Source organism: Anoplopoma fimbria, chromosome 18 (assembly GCF_027596085.1).
Source record: "Anoplopoma fimbria isolate UVic2021 breed Golden Eagle Sablefish chromosome 18, Afim_UVic_2022, whole genome shotgun sequence".
In the NCBI taxonomy this organism is placed as follows: Eukaryota; Metazoa; Chordata; class Actinopteri; order Perciformes; family Anoplopomatidae; genus Anoplopoma; species Anoplopoma fimbria.
The window spans coordinates 3,355,086-3,376,598 of record NC_072466.1 but is presented as its reverse complement, the minus strand read 5'-3'; the positions used below and the strand labels follow the sequence as shown (position 1 = coordinate 3,376,598).

The window sequence follows — 21,513 nt, the reverse complement described above, 5'->3', positions numbered from 1 at the left end:
TAAGCTGTTGAGCCAAAAACAGAAATTCTTTCCTCACAAAGACAGCCCTAGTTCCATCTTCTATTTTCAAATTTGAAGACAAAAAAAGCCCAAATCTGCAAGTTTAGCGCACAAGTGCATCTGTCAACCGCTTTAACAAGCAGGGATTCAGATTTTTCACGCTTCTGCCAGAAGTTAGTTTGGGTCTGCTCGAGTCCCCGTCTGTGTTAGGAGTAGATCGTCCAGTAGATGAGGTTGAAGAGGAAGTAAGATCCAGGAAAGAGGACCCGGGAGTACTTGTCTATGATGTGCGTGTCGATCCAGACGCTGCTGAAGGCGCTGGAGCCGACGTGACCCGTGACCTGGTCGCTCTCCATGGCCAGCTGCACCAGCATCCTCTCCCGTTTCATCCCGTTCTCCTCCGGCATGCCGTAGTTCCCCATCGTGTTGGCGTTCACCTCGCTGTAGCTGGATGACATCATGCCAGGGTGGGCCAAACCACAGGTGCATGGCAGCTGCAAGTAGACAGAAAAGTACTTAAAGGCGTTCCAAAAACACGACATGTTCACAAAAGAAATTTAGCAAATAATCTTGGAATACAAACTGACACTGTCCAGATTGTTAAATATTTAATCTTGTTTTGGAGAAAATGTGATTTAAACAATGAATAAGACTATAAATTACCTGAATAAATGTAATTTTTTACTTCAATTATATTCAATTTGGCAAATTCAGTTCACTGGCCAAAATTTTTTATTTCAAATTCTGAATAAAGTGGCTCAACAACTGTTATAGTATTTAGTAAAATTGACCTCAGTCTACTGCTAAAAGCTCTTTAACATGTTTACTATTTTCACCATTGCATGCTTACATTTGCTAATTAGCGCTTAACACAAAGTTCACAAAGTAAGGCTCATGGGAATTTGGTCATAATCCAAAGTATTGGACAAATAAAAAATGTGACCTGATCATAAAAAGTGAGGAAATCAACATCAGTAGGATTCATCCTCTGGGGACCTTGAATAGATGTACCAACATTTCATTGCGAGCCAAAGTTAAAGCCTTTATTAAATGCACATCCATGAGCATAGAGCTGAGCGTCTGGATACTCACCCTCTCTCGGAGCACCCTCTCCTTGCGTTCCTGTAGAGTAGACAGGTAGTTGACGGCAGCGTACTCTATCACCGACAGGAACACAAAGACAAAACTGACCCAGAGGTAAATGTCCACGGCTTTGATGTAGGACACCCTGGGCATGGAGGCGTTGACTCCGGTGATGATGGTGGACATGGTGAGCACCGTGGTTATACCTGAGGAAGGGCAACAAGTGCAGAGAAGGTGAAACTGGTCTCTTTTGGCTGAAAGCACATTGCTATTCCCTCTGTATAAGAAGCTAAAACTTCCACTTAATTGCTCTAAATACAATCCTATTTCTTACCAAAATCGACTCACACAAAGTGCCAAATAAAAATTGTAGTTGTTAGAACTGGACTCAAGTTTAAATAGTTACCTGTAGCTGCCATTTAAAGATTATGGAAGTTGTGGGACTGCAAATATTACATTCTTCACAATAAAGAAGAAACTAAACCCTCCAAAACCATTTTTTTCAGCTGAAAACCAACGCATATGGGTAATGTGTAGTGTTATTGATGCATTAAAGTCAAACTATATTATCTAAAGTATTTGACTTATAAATATGCATAGCGACTGGTTGAAACTCCGCTATGGCAAATTAATTTTGCTATAAGCTGACCTGGAGCCAAGTGATTCATATGGAGGCAGATTTCTTCACTAACAAACCCCCTTCCTATAAAAAGGCTTACGCTAATCGCCAGCGCTGATCCTAATCCCTAGCCTACATATATGTAAGTTTTGCATCTCAACTCAAATTTGAGTTCATACTGTATTTTGTCACTATAACAGACCTTTTACACCACTTATGTAGCGACAATCATAACAACAGCCAGCATGCTAGTGATTAGCATTAGTACTAGTAATTACCATTAGCGCAGCAGCTATAAGTTAATTGAAGGTAAACGGCCATCATGAATGCAATCTGAGCTTTGATGACCTTGCCGTGAACTGTTGGCCCTGTCTGTTGCCGTTGCCATGGTGAGAGTGATTAAGATGCTCCTAATCTTTTATATAGCACTTTTAAATTATTGTTATTTTAATCATCTGTGGGCTTTGAGAGAAAGAATGATAATGTGAAAAAATGTCCAGATCAGCTAAGCCAGCATCACCTGACCAACCACCGCACCAATTAGCTAACGAAGGCCGGGCTCTCTTACCCAGCGGCACTCTGGCGGGGACGGCCCTGCGGTCGATCCAGAAGGACACCCAGGACAGCATGACCATCAGGGTGGCGGGGAAGTAGGTCTGCAGCAGGAAGAAGAAGACGTGGCGCCGCAGAGTGAAGTTGATGTACAGACGGTTGTACCAGCCTGGAGACAGGGAAGAAAAGGTTAGAGGTCAAAGAGACTAAAGGTGCTGTAGGCATGATATAAAAAGAGATATCTGCACTTCCTGTCGGTACCCGTGCTGCTGTAGAAGGCCAGCTTGGTGGTGGTGTGAAACTCCTGGATGAGGAACTGGGAGAGAGAGATTTTCTCGTCTGTGTTTAGTGACCTGTTCCCTTCCTTCCAGTAGAGCATCAGGTCATCATCTGTGTACGCATCTGCAGAGACAAAGAGCTCAAATGAAATACCTGTTGCATAAATTCTCCACAGTCCTTCAGACATAAAGATTTCCTTGATTTGACATATTTACATGTTAACAGAAAACATGACAAAAGGAGAAATATCTCACTGCTTCTGCAGCTACGACAAAGACTTTCTACAGAAGTCTCAGGATTGATCAGAGGAGAGGAAAAGCCACATCAAGCTTGATCACATCACGTCACTTACAGCTCTCTATCTCCAAAGAGCATGTCTGTGTATCGAGAGGAAAGCGACTCAGGTCCATGCTACACATGGCTGTGACTGTCACCCTGCAATGACAAAACAAAGCTGTGGTGATGTACGGGAAAAAATGGCACCACATAAATAATTATTAGAAGAAGAATTAGAGAAGTCACAAGTATTTATCAGCTCCAGTTCTGATTGGCAGTGATGGAAACGTGAGGTGGACCCGATCATTTATGCCCCTTTCTTTGGTGCGATGCGGTGTGACGTTTGGATGAAATTAATAAATAATAAATAAAATCAACAGGGATTTGGACAATTATTATAATTTATTTACGTACAAAACATAAAACCACAATGCTCTCCTCAAAGCCACCGCACTCCATTGACAGAAACAGTGATTTTACCTCAACGATTGTAAAAAGCACTGCATTCAAACATAACAGAAACTAAACTACACTTCTAATTAAACTAGACAGAGACAAAAATATCATCACAACCATCTCTGTTGACCTTTTCAGTGTACCAACAACCAACAAATTTGGTCAAAATAAAACCTTAATTCATGAAGTTAGATGTGAAAAAGAAACAGCTGTTATAAGCTCCTCTTAAAGATACCAGACTCTATTGACAGAAACAGTAATTCTACATCAATTGTTATTGTTACACACACTTAATTCAAGTAATTGTATTGTTTTTTTCCACTGTTCCAACCTTCACCAACTCTGATTTGAGAGTTTCAAGAGTCTGTTTAAGTAACAGATACGAAAAAAGGAAGTAACCTACATTTTCACTGTGTTTCCTGGGTTTGTTACGTTTGTGACTTGTCTACTAGATGGTCTGCTGGCAATGGAAAAGGAGTTCATCGCCTATTTTTAGCCAGTTTTCCCTTGTTTTTAAACACACACACACATGCATGCTAATTTTGATAGAAAGTCTGGTGATAAAAACTGTTAATAGAGGCCGATGACTTTTCTTTATGGGCCCATAATGCACGTCTAACCGTTAGCAGAGCATCACCCCTCCATATCCACGGGGCACATACTGAGTGGGTCAGCAGAGATTTGGTTTCCAGCACAGAGATGATAAATGAAAATACATAATCCAGCTCATAGGATGAGAGACACGGCCACAAGGTCCGCACCCTCACATCGCCAATCTGCCTTTGGTCTGGGAAATCTCCAACCAGCACCAACCCCACACAGATTAACCCCCCGACCATGTGATGAGAACGCTTATATCTCCCACTTACCATCCAGCTACTCTTCCCTCATTTACCAGATAGCATTATGATGCCCCTGATATCAATAGTGAACGCTGATTTGCAGATGCTGATGTCCATCAGGACGGCGATGCAGCGCTTTAGTGGTCACAACAGGAGGCAGATGGCCAGCTGTAATTCTCTGCCGGGCTCTGTAATGTGGATTACAAAACCAACTATCTTGGCCCTGAGCCTCCTATCGCTCGCCAAAATTACGAGGCCTTTCTCGCCAGCATTAGCGGCCGTAATTGGCAGAACGTTATCCCCTTAAATACACATCTTTTACGGTGGCAGCTGGTGCCACTTTGTCCTGGCAGGACGGCCAATGGCAATTAAATCCCTGAACACCCACTAACATCCTAACCTGCCTCACTTCAGAGGTATCACATGTACCGCATGTATTTAGTACTAACAATGGAATATCTTAAAATGCATAATGTGAAACTGTAGTGTTCTTATTCATTAGGATTGCTACGTAACTTTTTTTTCTGAAATAGTACCAATGACAAGACTTTTGGGGAGTGCATTAAATTCCATCTGCTACCATTATTTTAATATTGGGAGTTAGGGTTAGGGTTAGGGGACCTAAGACATTAACAGCTTGTGGCACAAATTCTCCAGTCAGGTGCCATTAAATCATAACAGAAGAAAAAGGCGCAACAAGGTGGCGTTATTAACAGCTTATTAAATATAAAATGACAACTTCTTCTACTTCAGCCAAGCGTAAAAATCTTTTCGCAATATTTTGTCTTTTAGAATTTACGGCATTTCCCGAGAAAATGTATGTGCAAATTGGATAAGTGCATAAAAATGTGGCAAGAAATAGACCCAATAGTAATAGTTCCACATCACTCAACAGCCACTTTCAGTTGTTTCATACTGTGTGTGTTGAGTGTTTACCGGAGGCTGTAGAGGACTTTTCCATCGGGGTAAACTCGCAGCATGACGTTTTCAGTGGTGGTGTCATGGGTGAAGGACTTCTTAGAGTGGACGAAAAACATATCCGGCACCCAGATGTTCTTCACCAGGCGGCCGTCGAAGGTCATGCTCAGGTTGTTGTTGCTTTTGAAAGACAGACGTTCGTCTTTCCAGTAGTGCCTCAAATACAGCGTCATAGTAAAGTCCTTAAACAAAGAGAGACGTGTCCCGTAACGTTATTATCTCAACCAACAACATTTCCTTACTCACGGTTAGTTTCAGACGTACCATGTCGACCTCTGAGATGGCATCCAAACTTTCAACCTGGACGTCCACTCCAACGGGGACTGCAGGCCCTACAGAGAAATATTATATATATTATTTAATTTACTGTAGTGTTTACATGAGTGTTCAAATACAGCAGTGGACAGTTTCAGATCAGACAGATTTGGCATCAAGATGACGTTATTAAGAGCTCCAGTCAAATCTGAAATAGTTAAGTTACATTACACCAACTTTTCTACTTTAGCTCTACAAATAGAATCTGCCATGGAAAACGTTCCCTTTCTAAAATACAACTTGAGTTCTTTAGCAACACATGCAGCAATGCAAGAATTCCTCAAGGAACCTTTTTTTTCTGGTCATATTTGGTAATTATCCTGCAACTGAAACAGTAGCTTTTTGTCCGAAAGTCTGTCTTGTGTCACATTTTCCATTAATTCTGCCTTTTCCCCAAATTTTGTGATGAAATTTGTGATCAGGGAACTTAATCCCAGGTCCGTGCCTCTTCCTCAGCCTCTCACTTAATTCCTCCTAAACCTGGCACCGTCCTTTGGCAAACCAACCAGGACTATTGATTGGGGCATGTATTACCCATGATCCTCCACATTCTAACTGTAACACCGCACTCTGTCCATTAACTGCCTTCTGAAGTTTCATTAATAAAGCCCCAAAAAACGTTGCACAGTATTTGGTCTTTTAGAATTTACGGCAATTCTACTTCACTGTTTTTTATGCTCAAATTCAAAAAGGGCATAAAAACAGGTGGATGGAAATTCACTTACTCACTGCCACAGGCAAGAAATAGTTTCAAGTGGTAATAGTTTACTCACGACATTTTCCGCTCTAGCTTTTTTGCTGGAGCGCCCTGAACGCCTCGAGTTGAAAAAAGCGTCCGACGTCTTTAGCTTTAGCTTTGTGGTGACTTTTGCTGGAGACCCAAAGCTATAAGACTTTACCAACTTTAGTAACATTGATGTCAACACATCAAGCAGGCAAATTACGCTACGTAAGATTTCAGGTAATTTTATTTAATTCATTTAAACTGTTGCAAAGCAACAATAACACATTTTACAAAGGCACAAAACCGCAAAACTCTTTCTGTCTTAGCAGAGCCAACGAGTGCAGATGTGGCCGCGGTGCCTCATTGGAAACCGTCAGGATTATCTGTGTATATTTGGAGGTTGTGACTTTTTATGCTTTTGCTTCAAACAATTTCCAAATCCAAATCCCCATCAAAGCAGTCAGGTGGAGATTTCCCAAACAAAAGGCACAGAAGGCAGCGCAATGAGTCCTCTTATCCTAATTGTCACTGTAATGCATGCTGTTTTCTTTCATCTGTTGCTTTTTTCTTGTTTTGTTGACAGCACTCCAGTTGTTTTTAACAAGCTATATAAATGATCTAGAACTCTGACCTGCCGATTTCGATTTTCTTTCTAAAGTCTCTCCCTTACCTAAACCAAGTAAACCCAGACCAAGATCTTTCCCCATGTCAAGGCAAAGGTGTCCATAGAGAGGGGAAAGACGCTATGAATGAAACGATGGTGGCCGACAATCTCAGACAGTCCCTCCTCAAAAGCCTGGTGTTTGTTAAATCGAAGAAGTTTAAATCCTGTGCTATAAATCGCATGGCCAATGCACCTAGCTACCTTCACCAGGTGCATTTCCAAGTGAAGCTGGACTCGGCCACGGTGCACGGTAACAGAGAAAATGCGCCCAGATGAGAGATGCTTCCGCACGGATCGGTGCATCTCTGACCTTCCGAAAACTGAATCCCCCGGGCAGACTGCACGGACCCCAACCGTTATGAAGTGAAACAATATTTTCGGTTCATTATGAAACTGTGTCGGGCTGCATTTGACAACATTAATGTGGTGGAAGCAATCGCTGAAACTCATGGCAATGCATTTGGAATAGCTATAGAAGATTTGTCGACTTTTCATATTGAACATCCAAATCCGCTTCCAATCCCAAAAATTCTGAATCAGGTTCAGCCCTAGTGTTTATTAACTTCCACCCTGGCCTGCTGCCATTTTGCAAAAGTGACCTCAGGGCAAAACAGAAAGACTATGCAGACTGCAGTTTTTATCACCAGCCTCCTGTTCGGGTCCCCCCCCCGCTCATAAAAATGGTTTTATTTGGGGGTTTGGTTAAAGCAGTGAGACTCACACAGCCATGTGAAAAGAGAACCACATCGATGAGCTTAAACTTCTGCAGAGATTAAATATGTCCCTGTGGATCGACCAGGAAAGGTGTTCCCAGTTCATGCAGGTTTCACAGAACAACATGAGAAACAAGCTGATTGTTAAAGCCAACCAGCTGTCAGACAGAACGGCACACTGGAGCTTTGAAATAGCTGTTGCAGTTATGTCATCATTACAAGCCAGTGCTGGACACAAATCTGGGATTGGGTTTAGTGTAAAGTCTAAAATAACACTTAATGTGGCTAATAAATTAACTAATACTAAATGATCTTCGAGTAGAGTCAACACTGATCCATGTATTCAAGAAAGATGAACCTTCTTACCTCCGAATCCTGGTCGCATTGTAAAGTCGTGGTCGGATATCCTCAGCAGCTGCTCTGACTTCGAACCCCAGACTTTAGTTACATCTGGACTCCTCTTGAAAATGGTGCTGATGGAAGTGTTTGGAGAACAACTATTGAAGGGTTAATATCTTAACCACCACATATGACGTTTTGGGTCACTGAGAAAGATGAGCGATTCAGTGTTTTAGAAAAATGAGTCCTAAACACAAGGAAATTAGTATTTTTCAATGGGTTTTTTAAAATGTGTTTTTGGCTAGATGGCTTAAAGTTTTGTTCCAAGATATAAAATACGTCAGTAAATATCCCTCTGGTGAATTTAGAAGCTTTCACGTGTCTTAAAAGAGAGGCGGTTGCCAACAAAGTGTCTAAATGAGACGACTAAACGTCATCACTTAAAAACTAGTCCTCCTTCAGCTTAGTGGTGGTGATGTGAAGTCATGTGACAGTGGTGTAGTTCCTTTATAGCTTAACGTTAGCTTTTTACTTTTGCTGATTGCATTCACGCTTCAAAAACCATACAAGTGGTTGAACAAAAAGTGTAAGAGACCTTATTTTCTGCAATTCTGGAAAATCAAATGGATAAATCAACAACTTCTGGGTTGAGTTCAAAGACTGTATATAAGAAGTTGACGAAGTCATCGTGACGTCAGCCATTAGTTTGTGGACTGCTGTTTTGAAGACTTGAGTTTCGCCATTTTGGCCGTCGCCATCTTGGATTACAGTCGTCGCCATGTAGTTGTTTTTTGCAAACTAGAAATGGAAGTTAGATATTTGGAATCCGGATGAGTTACGTAGAGACGCCATACACGGCTCTTGTAGCAACCTGTCCATCACAGTAAGCCCGCCCTAAAGCATACCCTGCTTTATGGTCTCTTTGACTCTAAATGGACCATAATTTACTAAATGAACATCATGCTGTATTGAAGAAGACTTGAAACTAGAGATTGAGACCATAAACTCATGTTTACAATGTTTACTGAGGGAATTAATCAAGAGAGAAGTAGAGTCATTTTCTCATAGACTTCTATACAACCAGATACAATTAAAGATGGCAACGGCGAAATCTACGAACTCAAGGCTTCAAAACATCAGTCCACAAACCAATGGGTGACGTAACGATGGCTACGTCCACTTCTTCTTCTTCTCCAGCTACATTTACCAATGCTTCTCTTAGGCTGCTTTCAAATCACCTGAGCTATTTAACTACTAATCAAGGTTTACTGATAATAAGCTCTTCTCTGTTTTGAACACCTAACAGTACTTTGATTTTTTTTGCATTGTAGAGTGTTGTTTATGAGTTGATGTAACAAAGGCGAAATAATCTTATGAATTTCCTGATTCTGAGGGATAAGAATGGATTATATTGGGTTTAGTAATAAACGGAAGCGGCCCATCCTCCTAGATACTGCAAACAATAGTGTGATTAAAATGTTGACCATGTGCCTCTAAATCCATGATGCTTTAATCTCTGTTATGAGATCCTCCTTTCTAACCCCTGTTATCGTTCTAATTGGACTAAATAAAAAACAAAAACACAGAGGTGCGTCATACCTGCCAATCTTGCAACCGGATCCTTCTGTCAGAGGCATTTCTCTTTTCGATCTGAAAGGGGGGGAACATTACGTGATTTTTAGGCATGCATTATGTAATGATTAATAGCACTGAAGCTAAATTGGGTGAAAGTAATCTTAGAATAATTTGGGCATGTTGGAAAACAGAATAAAGATTTAGGAAGTTTGTGACTTGATTGTTTCAATCTTATCCCTTACATAAACAGCTGAAAAACATGAACTCTACAACAAAGGAGGGAAAATCGAATAAATTTGATTCTCTCAAGGTATGAGTCTGTTCTAAGAAGGAAGAGCATATCTCAAAGACTAATGGATTCATCAGTCTAATATATTTTTGTGCTCAAGATGGCTGCAGTGATTCACACTTTTTAAAAACATTTTTCATTGATTGACTGACAACAGCCGGTAGGGGACTCAGCTCAGCTCATACAGCTAACAGGTCTAAATACAGCTGACAGGGCAAATACAGCTAACAGAGCTAGTAGCTAACGGTGCTAATACAACTCACACAGCTAACAGCTAACAGTTCTAATACACCTAACGGAGCTAATACAGCTAACAGAGCTAATATCTAAAGGAACTAAACACAAAGCAGTACTGAAAGTTTCTGTTTGAAATAAGAGCTAAACACTCAACATGAAGCGTTAGACAGTGAACTGCAGTCAAGCTGCACAGAGCCGTTGCAAATGGCCGTATATATTAACAGACATGCAAGAGAAAAATGCGTTTGATATGCTCGCGATTTAGACCGGGGATAGCCAATCAAAAATTACAGGTCTCTGAGTTGTCCATATCAGTTCGCTGCACTTATTGAATTCATATTCGTTTACTGCACTTATCCTATTCGTAGTAGTTTGTAGCACTTATTATATTCATATTAGTCTGTTGCAATTATTGTTTTCGTAGTAATTTGCCTCTGCACTATACTTTTGCTCTGGTTTATGCTTTAAGATGCTTGTTTAAGAAAGGAGATGCACTTATGACTTCTGGTGACTAGTAGTTCTCTTGAATACCTATGTTGAATACACTTCCTGTAAGTCGCTTTGGATAAAAGCGTCTGCTAAATGACTGTAATGTAATGTAATGTAATGTAACATTCTTCTTACAAAACTTGAATATTTTTTCTCTCACTGCTTTATGCTGGTTCAAATCCTACCCCGACAACAAGAATCAGTGTGTACGGATCAAAAATACCGTGTCCCCCACTGGTAATGTCGGAATGTATTGGAGCTGATGTCAAACTGTACGCAGATGATACAGTAATATACATACATGAAAAAAAACTGAAGAAGCTGCTAAGAAACTTATAGTAGTGTATAATTCTATGGTTTTGCCAAAGAGGATATTGTCTTTAAAGCTCAAAATTGAATTGAATTGGATAAGGGCCCGTTTTATTGATAACAAAATCAGCTTTTCATTTGTAAGAGAAAGAATGTCTTATTCTCTCTCAAATTTGACATTTAAACAAAGCACTCTGTGAAACCACAACAGAGTGTTTTATCCTCTGGCAGAGCATCAGGTTCCTGTAAAGCCTGTTGTGTTACATTATTGAGTGATGGAAAGCAGCAACATCATTTATCATGTTTGGGAGGCAAGTCAGTTTCCACTTATAAACTCCTCAAATCCCAAACTGTATCTTCCGACAGATGCACTGCAGAAAAACAGTATTACACGTTTTAAATTGGTGCTTTTCTATAAATGACATTTAATTGCTGACCTTCCTTCCACCCGGCTAACCTTTCACCAAAGCCACAACAATAGCAATAATTCAGAAAGCACATTAACGCGCTCAGATTACAGGTTACGTAATCAGAGTAAGTGATTTCTCTAACCAGGCACACGTCACCTTTTGTTGCTGTCAGCTGAAAAAGTCAGCTTTGATTACCAAGCGTGGAAAGTCAGCGGTGTTGTTGTTGGATGTGTGATGAGGTTGATCAGGTGTATTGATTATTGAGTGTGAAGTTGTTTGAAAGAGTGGTTCTCCAGAAAGCTGCAAGCTGCAACACCAGAGGACCAATGTATGTTTATTATTATAACTTTAGTACTACTACAAAATAAAAGCTTTAATAATTTAATCATATTAAAACCAAACTAAGTCTGAACAGCTAATTTTTCTAGTGCTTTTTAACAGTTTAGTTTGAAAATTCAGTTGTTGAGAATATAGCCAGATATATTAAACCCATAGAAGCCATTTAAGAGCATCAAACTGTTATATGCCTAAATCAGAATAATTAATAACATTACATCAGAGTGACAGAAGCCAGGACCGAAAGAGGAGGGGAAATCCTTTTACTCCCCTTACAACCAAATGCAACAGCGCCATGTGCTACTTTCATAACCGGTCAGCACGATAAGGAAAAATAAGATCTGAAATCTGAATTTTTAAATGGAAAGCAATCCTCCAAAAACAGTCAAGACGGTTTTCTTTTCTAAAATGTATACATTATTGACTAAATAACCACTAAAACCCCCTCTCATCAGTTGATCGCACTGAAATAATGATGATATATGAAACATGTGAGATATAATGTAAAGGCAGGCAGCAATAGGAGCCATGCATGAGAGGCTTACACGTCAACACACCTCAAAAAGCAGTTATTCTCACCAATATGATATATAATAAAGGAATTATAAGCATATAGGAGATAAATTATCAAGCATATTTCTAATAAATCCCACTGTGTGTACATTGCACATCCAGATTTAAACATTAGATGTTGACTAAATGTAGTGATATCATCTCTGTCTTAAACTCTTGGTACAGAAACTAATTATTATCAAGTAAAACCAAAGTGGTTCATCTACAAATTTGAATTCCAAATGAGGATCCTGTGATAAGGTCGAAAGTAACCCGAACAGAACTGTAAGTGGACCTTGAGTTACATTACATTACATTACATTACATTACATATTGTTTTGTCAACTGCTCTTTTCAGTGTAAATAAGTTAGTTTAGTTTAATCTGGAATAGACTCATTCATCTTGTAGTTTTCTTCCAAAACGCACATCAGCTTGTTTAACCATGTATTCTTTAGAGCTGCCTGGTTGATCTGCCACATCACCATTGTGCAAATAATAAGTGTGTATAATCCTATTATAAAATATGTCGATTGTTTTAATAAAGGTGTGAAATAGAAGATTTTACACACGTTTAAATGACTTTTTCTTTCCATCTTTACGCGTATTTACGCACGGCACAACTCATCCAAGCCTCTCCTGCCCGGTGGACTGACCTGACGTTTCGGCACAGTGTTTGTCCCTCCTGCACACCGGCCATCCAAACCAGCAGGACGAGCAGCACCACGTCCGTGTGCATGGTGTCCAGAGTCCCAGCCGTCTCCAAGAGCCTCAAAACCGGACTGGACGCGCAGAGAGAGGATGTATAGATGATGCCACGGTGTTTAATCTCCCAGAGGAAGGAGGGGTATACATAACATTTATTTCTACAATCAAAGCTTGGAATGATGAAGGTTCTTGCAAATGACAAGGTAGTACAAACTGTAAACCATACTTTGGTGTTTCATTTTTTACCTCTTTACTTAAGATTTCATTATATTCCTTTATTGATCCCCATGGGGAAATTCAAGTGTTGCAGCAGCTCAACTACACAGACACAGACAATAAATACACATACTATACAACTACACAGACAATAAATACACATACTATACAACTACACAGACAATAAATACACATACTATACATACTATACAACTATATACAACTATACAACTACACAGACAATAAATACACAGACAATAAATACACATACTATACAACTACACAGACAATAAATACACATACTATACAACTACACAGACAATAAATACACATACTATACATACTATACAACAGACACAGACAATAAATACACATAGACAATAAATACACATACTATACAACTACACAGACAATAAATACACATACTATACAACAAAATTCATTCATTAAACGTTTTTTTTTTTTCTTTTTACAAAAAGTACCAAAACACTGGCAACAAGGAAGATCTTGGGTAGATAATAATGAGAATAAATATGAAACAAAATTTAAATCATACCCCCTAAACTAAAAAGAAATCTGGTTTGAATTGAAATCAAACACTTTTACAAAGCTTGTTTACAAGACGTTTATCTATAGAGGGAACCATGAAGTGCATCTTTGGATGGATGGGAAAAACAACACTGAATGGAAATGCTTTTGACTCTTTCAGTCCATAAAGAATTCATAAACAGTTACTGATTGGTCCGGGATACACTCAAACAAACTGCTCCCAAATTTAAACCATTGACTGGACTGAAAACAAATAAAACAAAACCAAAATAAAATCATACAACTAAAACGATATTAATTATATTTATTCGCCTTTTTAATTCTATCAGACTGGATCCTTTAGATTCTGTATCTTTAATTTAAATATTTGCAGTGAAAGACACTTTAAGATATGGATTTTTTTTAAAAATCAAATCACCAATAACCAATGTGTTTATTGTATAGGAAGTTATGTAACCGTCTCTTAATCCATAAACCTCGGCTGGGTGATGGAGCCAGAGGCTGAGTGCATTCATGTCACTGGGGTTATTATTCAATCCATCACCATCATATTGTGTCTTTCCTTCAGTATTGGTTTGAGGTGAGGCTCACAGGGATGCAGGTGGAGTTCTGTCACCTGATTTGGACCTGATTTCTACCCAATGAGCTTCCAGCATGAAACCCTTCTTTGTTTGCCCACCTGTTTGTTAGTTTAATTACCCCTTCAGAGAATAAAAACTAACTAATAAACCACCGTTACACTGATTCAACATTATGAGATTCTAAGTCAAACTCTGTCTCTTTAAATAATATATCTGATGAATCTGACTTGTTCTTTTTTTTCTTGTCATCTCTAAAATTTGCTCTATTTTTTCCTGGCAGACCAGGGGTGGCCAAACTACGGACATTGATCATTAATGAATAAATCAGGATTTTTAAAAATACATTAAATATGTCTTGAGCATATTTCTAATAAATCCCACTGTGTGTACATTGCACATCCAGATTTAAACATTAGATGTTGACTAAATGTAGTGAAATCCTCTCTGTCTTAAACTCTTGGTACAGAAACTAATATTGTATTTATATTTTATGCATTTCTGTTAATATTAAACTTAAGGATTTACAGTTATATATATATATATATATATATATATATATATATATATATATATATATTATATGAATCATCAATATGATGATTCATGAAAGACACTGTGGAGCTCTGCAGTGTGGACAGTATTAATGTTCATGTGTCAGCAGAAGTTGATGAGATCTGCTTTGTTGTCAGATATGCGGTCTATAGGATTATCCAGAGGCGAGCTTTTATTTTCCTCTGCTGCATTAGATTATGTTTGATCCTTTTATACTATTTTGAGGGATTGTTAAATAACAACACGGGGACAGTAAATGCATGACAGCCGGGATTCTCGTCTGTGTCCGTCTCCATCTGTTTGTGGAGTAATGCTTTTGATTTTCTGATTCAAAGACATTCATCAGCAATCTCCAGGCGTGAAAAGTGGAGTCAATGCTGAAGTGTGTTAAAGCTGCATTCTCTCTAGTGTCCATCAGGGGGCGACTCCTCTGGTTGTATAGAAGTCTATGAGAAAATGACTCTACTTCTCTCTTGATTTATTCCCTCAGTAAACATTGTAAACATGAGTTTATGGTCTCAATCTCTAGTTTCAAGTCTTCTTCAATACAGCATGATGTTCATTTAGTAAATGATGCTCCATTTAGAGTCAAACAGACCATAAAGCAGGGTATGCTTTGCGTTGTCCACGTTCGTCTTAGAACTTTAACCCTTTCACAGTCTGTTTTCACTTCAATAGAGTTCTTCAAAGGTTTGATTTGTCACACTAAGTTTTTCTATCTAAGGTCTCTTCTTAGGGAGCTCATTACAGACGCCTAACAGATTTGGATGATTTAATAATTTTTTATATATTTTTATATATATCATTTTTTTTGTTTTATATAATTTGATCACTGCTACTGATTCTGATGTTAACTTGTTCCTAATTACAACATTTTCTTTGACTGCATTAACATAACACAATGCATGAACTTGTCACCTGTTGTCTAACTGGGCTGTTTGGTTATAACTATGAACAAAGGAAGAAAAAACCAGTAAATAACTTGAGTTTGCTTTGGTTGCACCGGAGACAAACGGTGTAATAGTTTTATGTAACACCACCTGCTGCTGTTTACTAAGAATTACAGGTGGAATTAAGTCGACAATAAAATAGGAGAGCAAAAGAGCAATTTGGGGCTGGACCCAAGAAAGAAATTCTTTGTCAACAAACGATTGGGGCAGGTTTGTAAAACACAAAAAATCACACAACAGCACCTGTGTATACTAGAGATGTCTTCATATGTTTCTTTAAAGTCTTTCAACATGAAAAAAACAATAAAGAAAACGACTAATCGGATAAAGAAATGTTAGTCAACTAATCCACGAACACGGAGCAGCCCGATGGCACAAACACAACAAACCCACACTTATTTTAGAACATTGTACAACCTCATCAACTCCAACAATTTTTTTTTTTTTTCCTTATAACATAAATGGACTACAACTGCATTTCATTGTGCAATCCTGTTTTGTAGAATGACAACATATCAACCTTAAATGTGAATAGAAATCTACAGACGCAAATAGAAAATGTAGCAGAATAAACACCTAAAAGTGTATTTTGGATGTTTTCTTTACACTAGTCTGAAAGAAGACGTGCTATGGAAGCAAAATTGACTAGTGCATACAAAAACAATGAAATGTCTCACCTTAGTATTAATGTCTTAATCTTTATTAGCACTCAAAATTTGTAAAATGAAGCCCAACAAAACCAAAATGTTCTGTCTGGACACATGAAATTAAGTATTTTATTTCTTTAGTTATTATTATTATTATTATTATTATTATTATTATTATTATTATTATTATTATTATTATTATGTATTACTTGTGTACTAACCATACACATCCACACACACAGTTTATATCAATGGAATATTACACCTCTTCAGAAATCAGTAAAATCAAGTTGTTTTAAATATACATTTTTACATTTTGTTTGTCATATCTAGGGGGGGTTAAAAGGTTGCAGTTTATCCATCTTACCAGTAGAGAGCAGCAAATGCTAAACCCTGAAAAGTAGTAGACTCATGGGCCCAAACCCAACGTTACTATGACAACGCTACAAAATGTTTTGTACAATTGTGGGTATTTTTATTTGTATTTTTTACTCCCTTGTTTTAACATCCGTCTGGTCTCTTGCCTTATAAGATGGGAGGTAATAATCAAATAATCTATTAACTTGTTTTTGTCAAAACAGCTTCAATAAGAACATTTAAAGAAATGGTTGATGAATAAACCAGGTGTGTAATAAAGTCTCTAGTTCTTAAGTACAATCCTTAATCCTTTAAAGGACAGTTCACCTCAAAATCTAAACTGCATATTTCTCCTCTTACCTGTTGTGCTTTTGTTTCATGACCCGGTTACTCAAAAATCCACAGACCTTGTTGTTTGCAGTTTCATATATATATACGACTGATATCTCCAAATCTAGACAACTCACACCAAACTAAATCTATATTCATATCACTTATATTTTGCGGTGAACTGTCCCTTTAATATTAATGTTTCTGAGTATATTTGATATTCCAGGCTGAACACCGATGTGCCGTCCTCTTTGTTTACCTTCTTTTTTATTAATTTCTTTAAGGCCTCCGGGCTTCCCATGGTAACCCCTGGTTTTACGTCACAATGCTACGAATTGTGGGTAATTCCTTCAGGCAAATTCTGCAGGAATGCAGGCTTACGTAATGTGTTCATAAAGGGCTGTAAATGTCTGCGAGAGAGCCGTCAAACACGAAACGATTTTGACAGTGAGACAGAACTAAAACCCCACACTGAATGTGACTCAAAGTGAGAGTGAAAGTGGGAAAAAACAAACATGGGTTTCAGCCTGAAAGTCATTGAATTACATCCTTATGTCCTTTCCTAACCAGGTTTCCTTGACCTTGATGGAAATAATTGTGAGGTCAAGGAAAGACATGAAGGATAGTTCATAAGGATTTAGGAGAACACAAACCAGACTACACTTCCACTGAGCTACAAAATCACGATGATGAGGGTTCTGCTGTGGTAAAACTACAATGTTCCAAAGATGGACTACAAAGCACAGCTCACAGTACATCCCCGTGTTATTTCAGGCGGTATATATATATAAACAGCTCCTTCAGCGACGAAGCTGCTTCACCTGCAGTGTGTGAAGGAAAGATAACACAGGTTCCTCCTTCCTGCTGCGCTCACATTTTATAAACCAACACTGTAAATAATGGGAGGATACGACACGCTGGGATATCAATATATAACTGCGTACCATATTTTGGGCTGATATTTATTTTTGTTGATTCTTTATACTGCATTGTGACAATTTGTTTGTTGACAGTTTGTTATTCTTGTTCTGTTTTTTACGTATTTGTCACACGTTCATAATAAATGAATACTAAATAAAGTGAAACGAAATGGTTGTTGCTGTCCTCTCATATTTATCAAACATTAGTTCTCCCAATTAGTACAAAACTTTATGAAAACATTCGTTAAATCTATGCAAGATAGGCACTTTTCATGAACTAACGAATGGTGTGTGTTGGCGCAAGGGATTGTGGGACGGCATTATCTCCTTTCCTTTCATGAAGGATGGTCGAGTGCATGCTATGCTAAAAGAGATAAGAAAGGATTTTTAAATGACCAAATCATTTGAGCTAGACAAAGTTTCACTACTAATGGAATCAATAACTACTCCAGCGACCCAATACCTAAGTGGCTTTAGGCCCAAATGCCCTTGAGAAGCGAGTCACCGGTTCGATTCCCCGGCTGCACATCATTCCCCTTCTACATTCCCCTGTGTCTCTCCACTATCACTATCACATAAATGCTTAAATAAATAATATTAAAAGAAAATAAATGTGCTTTGTGTATGTCAGCTTCAGTTCAAGACCCCTGTGATGTAAATCTCATAGCACTGACTAATAATTATCATAAACATTGTGCCGGTTTCTCTTAGCAACTGACAGCTTCTGACACACACACACACAAACACACACACACACACACACACACACACACACACACACACACACACACACACACACACACACAGACGCAAGCAGAATTAATCTGGATTTGGCGGGTGGAAGATTGCTGAACTTGATGGAGAGCCAACCTCCTGACATTACATAAAGCTTTTTTTTCCTCTCATTAGAGGTTCATCTATACAAAACACCAACTGTCAGACCATCATACGGCCCAGACGCCTCGTAATCAAATACCATCGCTTTTATAGCAGCGACACAGACACAGTTAGGAGACGAGCTGGTGAAGAGAGAGAGGAGCATTTAGCAGCAAAAAAGAAGAGAGATATTCCACTTGTGTTACCCACGTAGGCATAAAAAACTCCATTAGCTTACTGTATCTTCACACGTGATATGTTTGCTCCAGCTTCTAATCTTTTTGTGCACAACACTGATGAGGTGTGTTGAGTCCTTTGGGTGATGTTTGTGTGCGACCTTGCACATTTCAAACCCTTAAAAACTACTACTGTTAAGTAGAAAAGTAGTTAAATAGATAAAAGGAAGCAGTTGATGGCGGCGCAGTTTACCTGTTTATGATGTGATTTTTTAGCATTAATGTGACTTTAATTTGTCAGTAACGTTGGTGTCGACACACTGGATCGAAAGCTGATAAGTTGATCTCTAAGCTCAGGATTTTTCTTGTGAATGTTTTAGAGGCATTTTCGTAAACCAAGCAGTCAACACAAAAGAAAACACCGGTTTAAAATTCAAGAAGTGGCCAGCAAAATAGTTAAACAAAACTCCTCACGTCTGTCTGACAGAGAACTCTCAGCTTCAAAGTTTCAACCACATCTCACTCTGTTTTGCTCCTTCATTAACCTGCACAAGCTGACTTTCCACATTCCACATACTGCAATGCTACCTCATTTAAATTTAAAACAAAAAAAAACGTCTGATGTGATTGCATTACACCTGCTTTATATATACAGGATGTGTCGAGGCCGGCACACAGAAGCACCGGAGGCTCTACAGACGCACATCATGCAGCAGAGGCACAGCCAAAGGTCGAAGGTCACTGGCTCTTATGGCGTGTTCATGACTCCTGTGGGTTTTGACTTTGTTTCCGGCGCCCGTCGGCGTCCGTACATGACTGTAGCAGCTGACTGCGAGGGCTGAAGAGCGTGGTCACACATGCAGAATAACCGGACTGCCCTTGATGCGGTGTGATGTGATTCAGTGGTCAAGCTTCCCTTTGTTGCTCTGCAATGTGATCTTGAGATTTGAAGTTCATTTTGAACAGTGGTCGGGTTTGAGGTGATGATGTGGGGTGTTTTGCAGTCGAGGACTCAGCTACAGTTGATATAGTAAAGAGGTGACATGCTGCTCTGCTGTTTCAGCCGTGATGAATACTGTAAAAGTGGCCAAATGACTGTAACAAAGGGATGTTATCTTCAGAAAAATGATTTGCTTCTTAATATGCAGATCTTAAACTCTTTGAACACAAAATAAGAAGCAGTGCCTGTTTGTGGCTCCACATCACAGATTTCAGATGTCTACATGTGAACATATAGCCCCAACTTCAGATGGATGAAGAGTCTTCAACACCTCATCTGTGCAACGAGGTCACCCAGGAATGCTGGTTATTTTAGGGATTTTGCTATCGTGTATCATGTTTTTATGTATTTTGCCAAAGACAAATATCAAATATATTATGTTGACTTAAGGATATAATGGGACAAACCTTATCCAGATTAACATTTAAAATTGCAAAATTGGTATTGTTTTCAATCTCACAACTGTGTTTTGTTTTTAAGATACAAATTTTCTAAGAACTGATTCAAACTTCATTAATGCCTTTAAGGCAATGTCATGATCAGATTAAGTGAGATCAAAGTGAGCCCCCATTAACCTCCATGAAGCTTTCAAAGCGTCGGTGAAATCTCCGTAAACCTGCTCTCTGAGTCCCAGATTTCTGTGTGTTGCTTCATGCCTGAAACTGACTTTCTGTTGAGATTTCAGCCTTTGAAAAACTTTTGCATTAATGTTAAAGTGCAAAAGAAAAAGAGAGTGAGACACAGTAAGTTATTTCTCCTTCCATAGTCGAGTTTGTGGGATATTTTCAGGCAGGAAGAGGAAGACAGGATGGTGGCGGTTGGGTCTAAACATATAGACGGATCAATAGAGAGAAATATTATGTGCAGAAAGTTGTCAACGGCCTCTCATGGTGGAAAACAACCAGGGAGAGCTCAAGTCTCTGTCAGAGTCACACGGAGCAGAGCGACTGTGACTGTCGACACTTTTGACTCAGTGAAAATAACATGTGGGGAGCATTAAACAAAGATGGGACATGGAGAATCTTATCTGTTCCCCTCTTCACCTGACAGCGCCTGGTTTTTGCACCAGCTTCCCTCAGCACTCAGGAATATGAAGTTTGAGTGGACAAACATATTGGGCACAAGTATAAATGTGTACAGAATATTTCTGCACATTTCAGCTGCTTTTAATCTGTAGCCGTGATCAAAATGTAAACATAATCTTTACATAAAGCCACTTTAAAGATGAGAGAATTTACCATACGGATACATGGATAAGTTGTTATAATTAAAGAGAAAAGACAATCTAACAAATACAATGCATGCTGGGAAGTTTTCTCGTATGGTAACCAGTGTTTGTAAACTATTTAATTTTAAATTTGACGAGTTAATTAGTTATCTAACGTGTCAATCATGTCTTGACTTTGAAGTTTTACAGTGTGGATGAGTCTGTTCTAAAGTAAACTGACTAACTTTAAAAGTTGCTTTTTCTCACATATCAAAAAATAAATAAAAGTTTAGGTCTCGACAACTTGTAATAAAAATATCAATTAGTATGTGTAGGCTCCAGTGCTAAAAAATGCACCTCATTACTTTGTATTTACAGTAGGTTAAAATTGACAATATTTTTTTTTTTG

General features: G+C 38.6%; 1 protein-coding gene across 1 annotated transcript; it reads right to left on the bottom strand.

Moving 5' to 3' along the window:
- Nucleotides 1-206: 206 nt before the first annotated feature.
- Nucleotides 207-12,774, bottom strand: LOC129106787 (gamma-aminobutyric acid receptor subunit rho-1-like). The gene is made up of 10 exons (XM_054618008.1): nucleotides 12,692-12,774; nucleotides 9,440-9,490; nucleotides 7,868-7,974; nucleotides 5,350-5,417; nucleotides 5,044-5,267; nucleotides 2,886-2,968; nucleotides 2,516-2,656; nucleotides 2,271-2,423; nucleotides 1,093-1,289; nucleotides 207-494 (listed from the first exon to the last, which is right to left on the bottom strand). The coding sequence occupies exons 1-10, from the start codon at nucleotides 12,772-12,774 to the stop codon at nucleotides 207-209; spliced, it is 1,395 nt and encodes a 464-aa protein (XP_054473983.1).
- Between the last annotated feature and the right edge of the window lie 8,739 nt (nucleotides 12,775-21,513).

Excerpts from the sequence above, each read along its gene's own strand:
- LOC129106787 (XM_054618008.1), bottom strand. The coding sequence starts at position 12,774 with ATGCACACGGACGTGGTGCTGCTCGTCCTGCTGGTTTGGATGGCCGGT. Across the intron at positions 2,424-2,515 it reads GGCCTTCTACAGCAGCACGG|GCTGGTACAACCGTCTGTAC; the intron begins GTACCGACAGGA and ends CCCTGTCTCCAG. Across the intron at positions 1,290-2,270 it reads CCCCGCCAGAGTGCCGCTGG|GTATAACCACGGTGCTCACC; the intron begins GTAAGAGAGCCC and ends GCCCTTCCTCAG.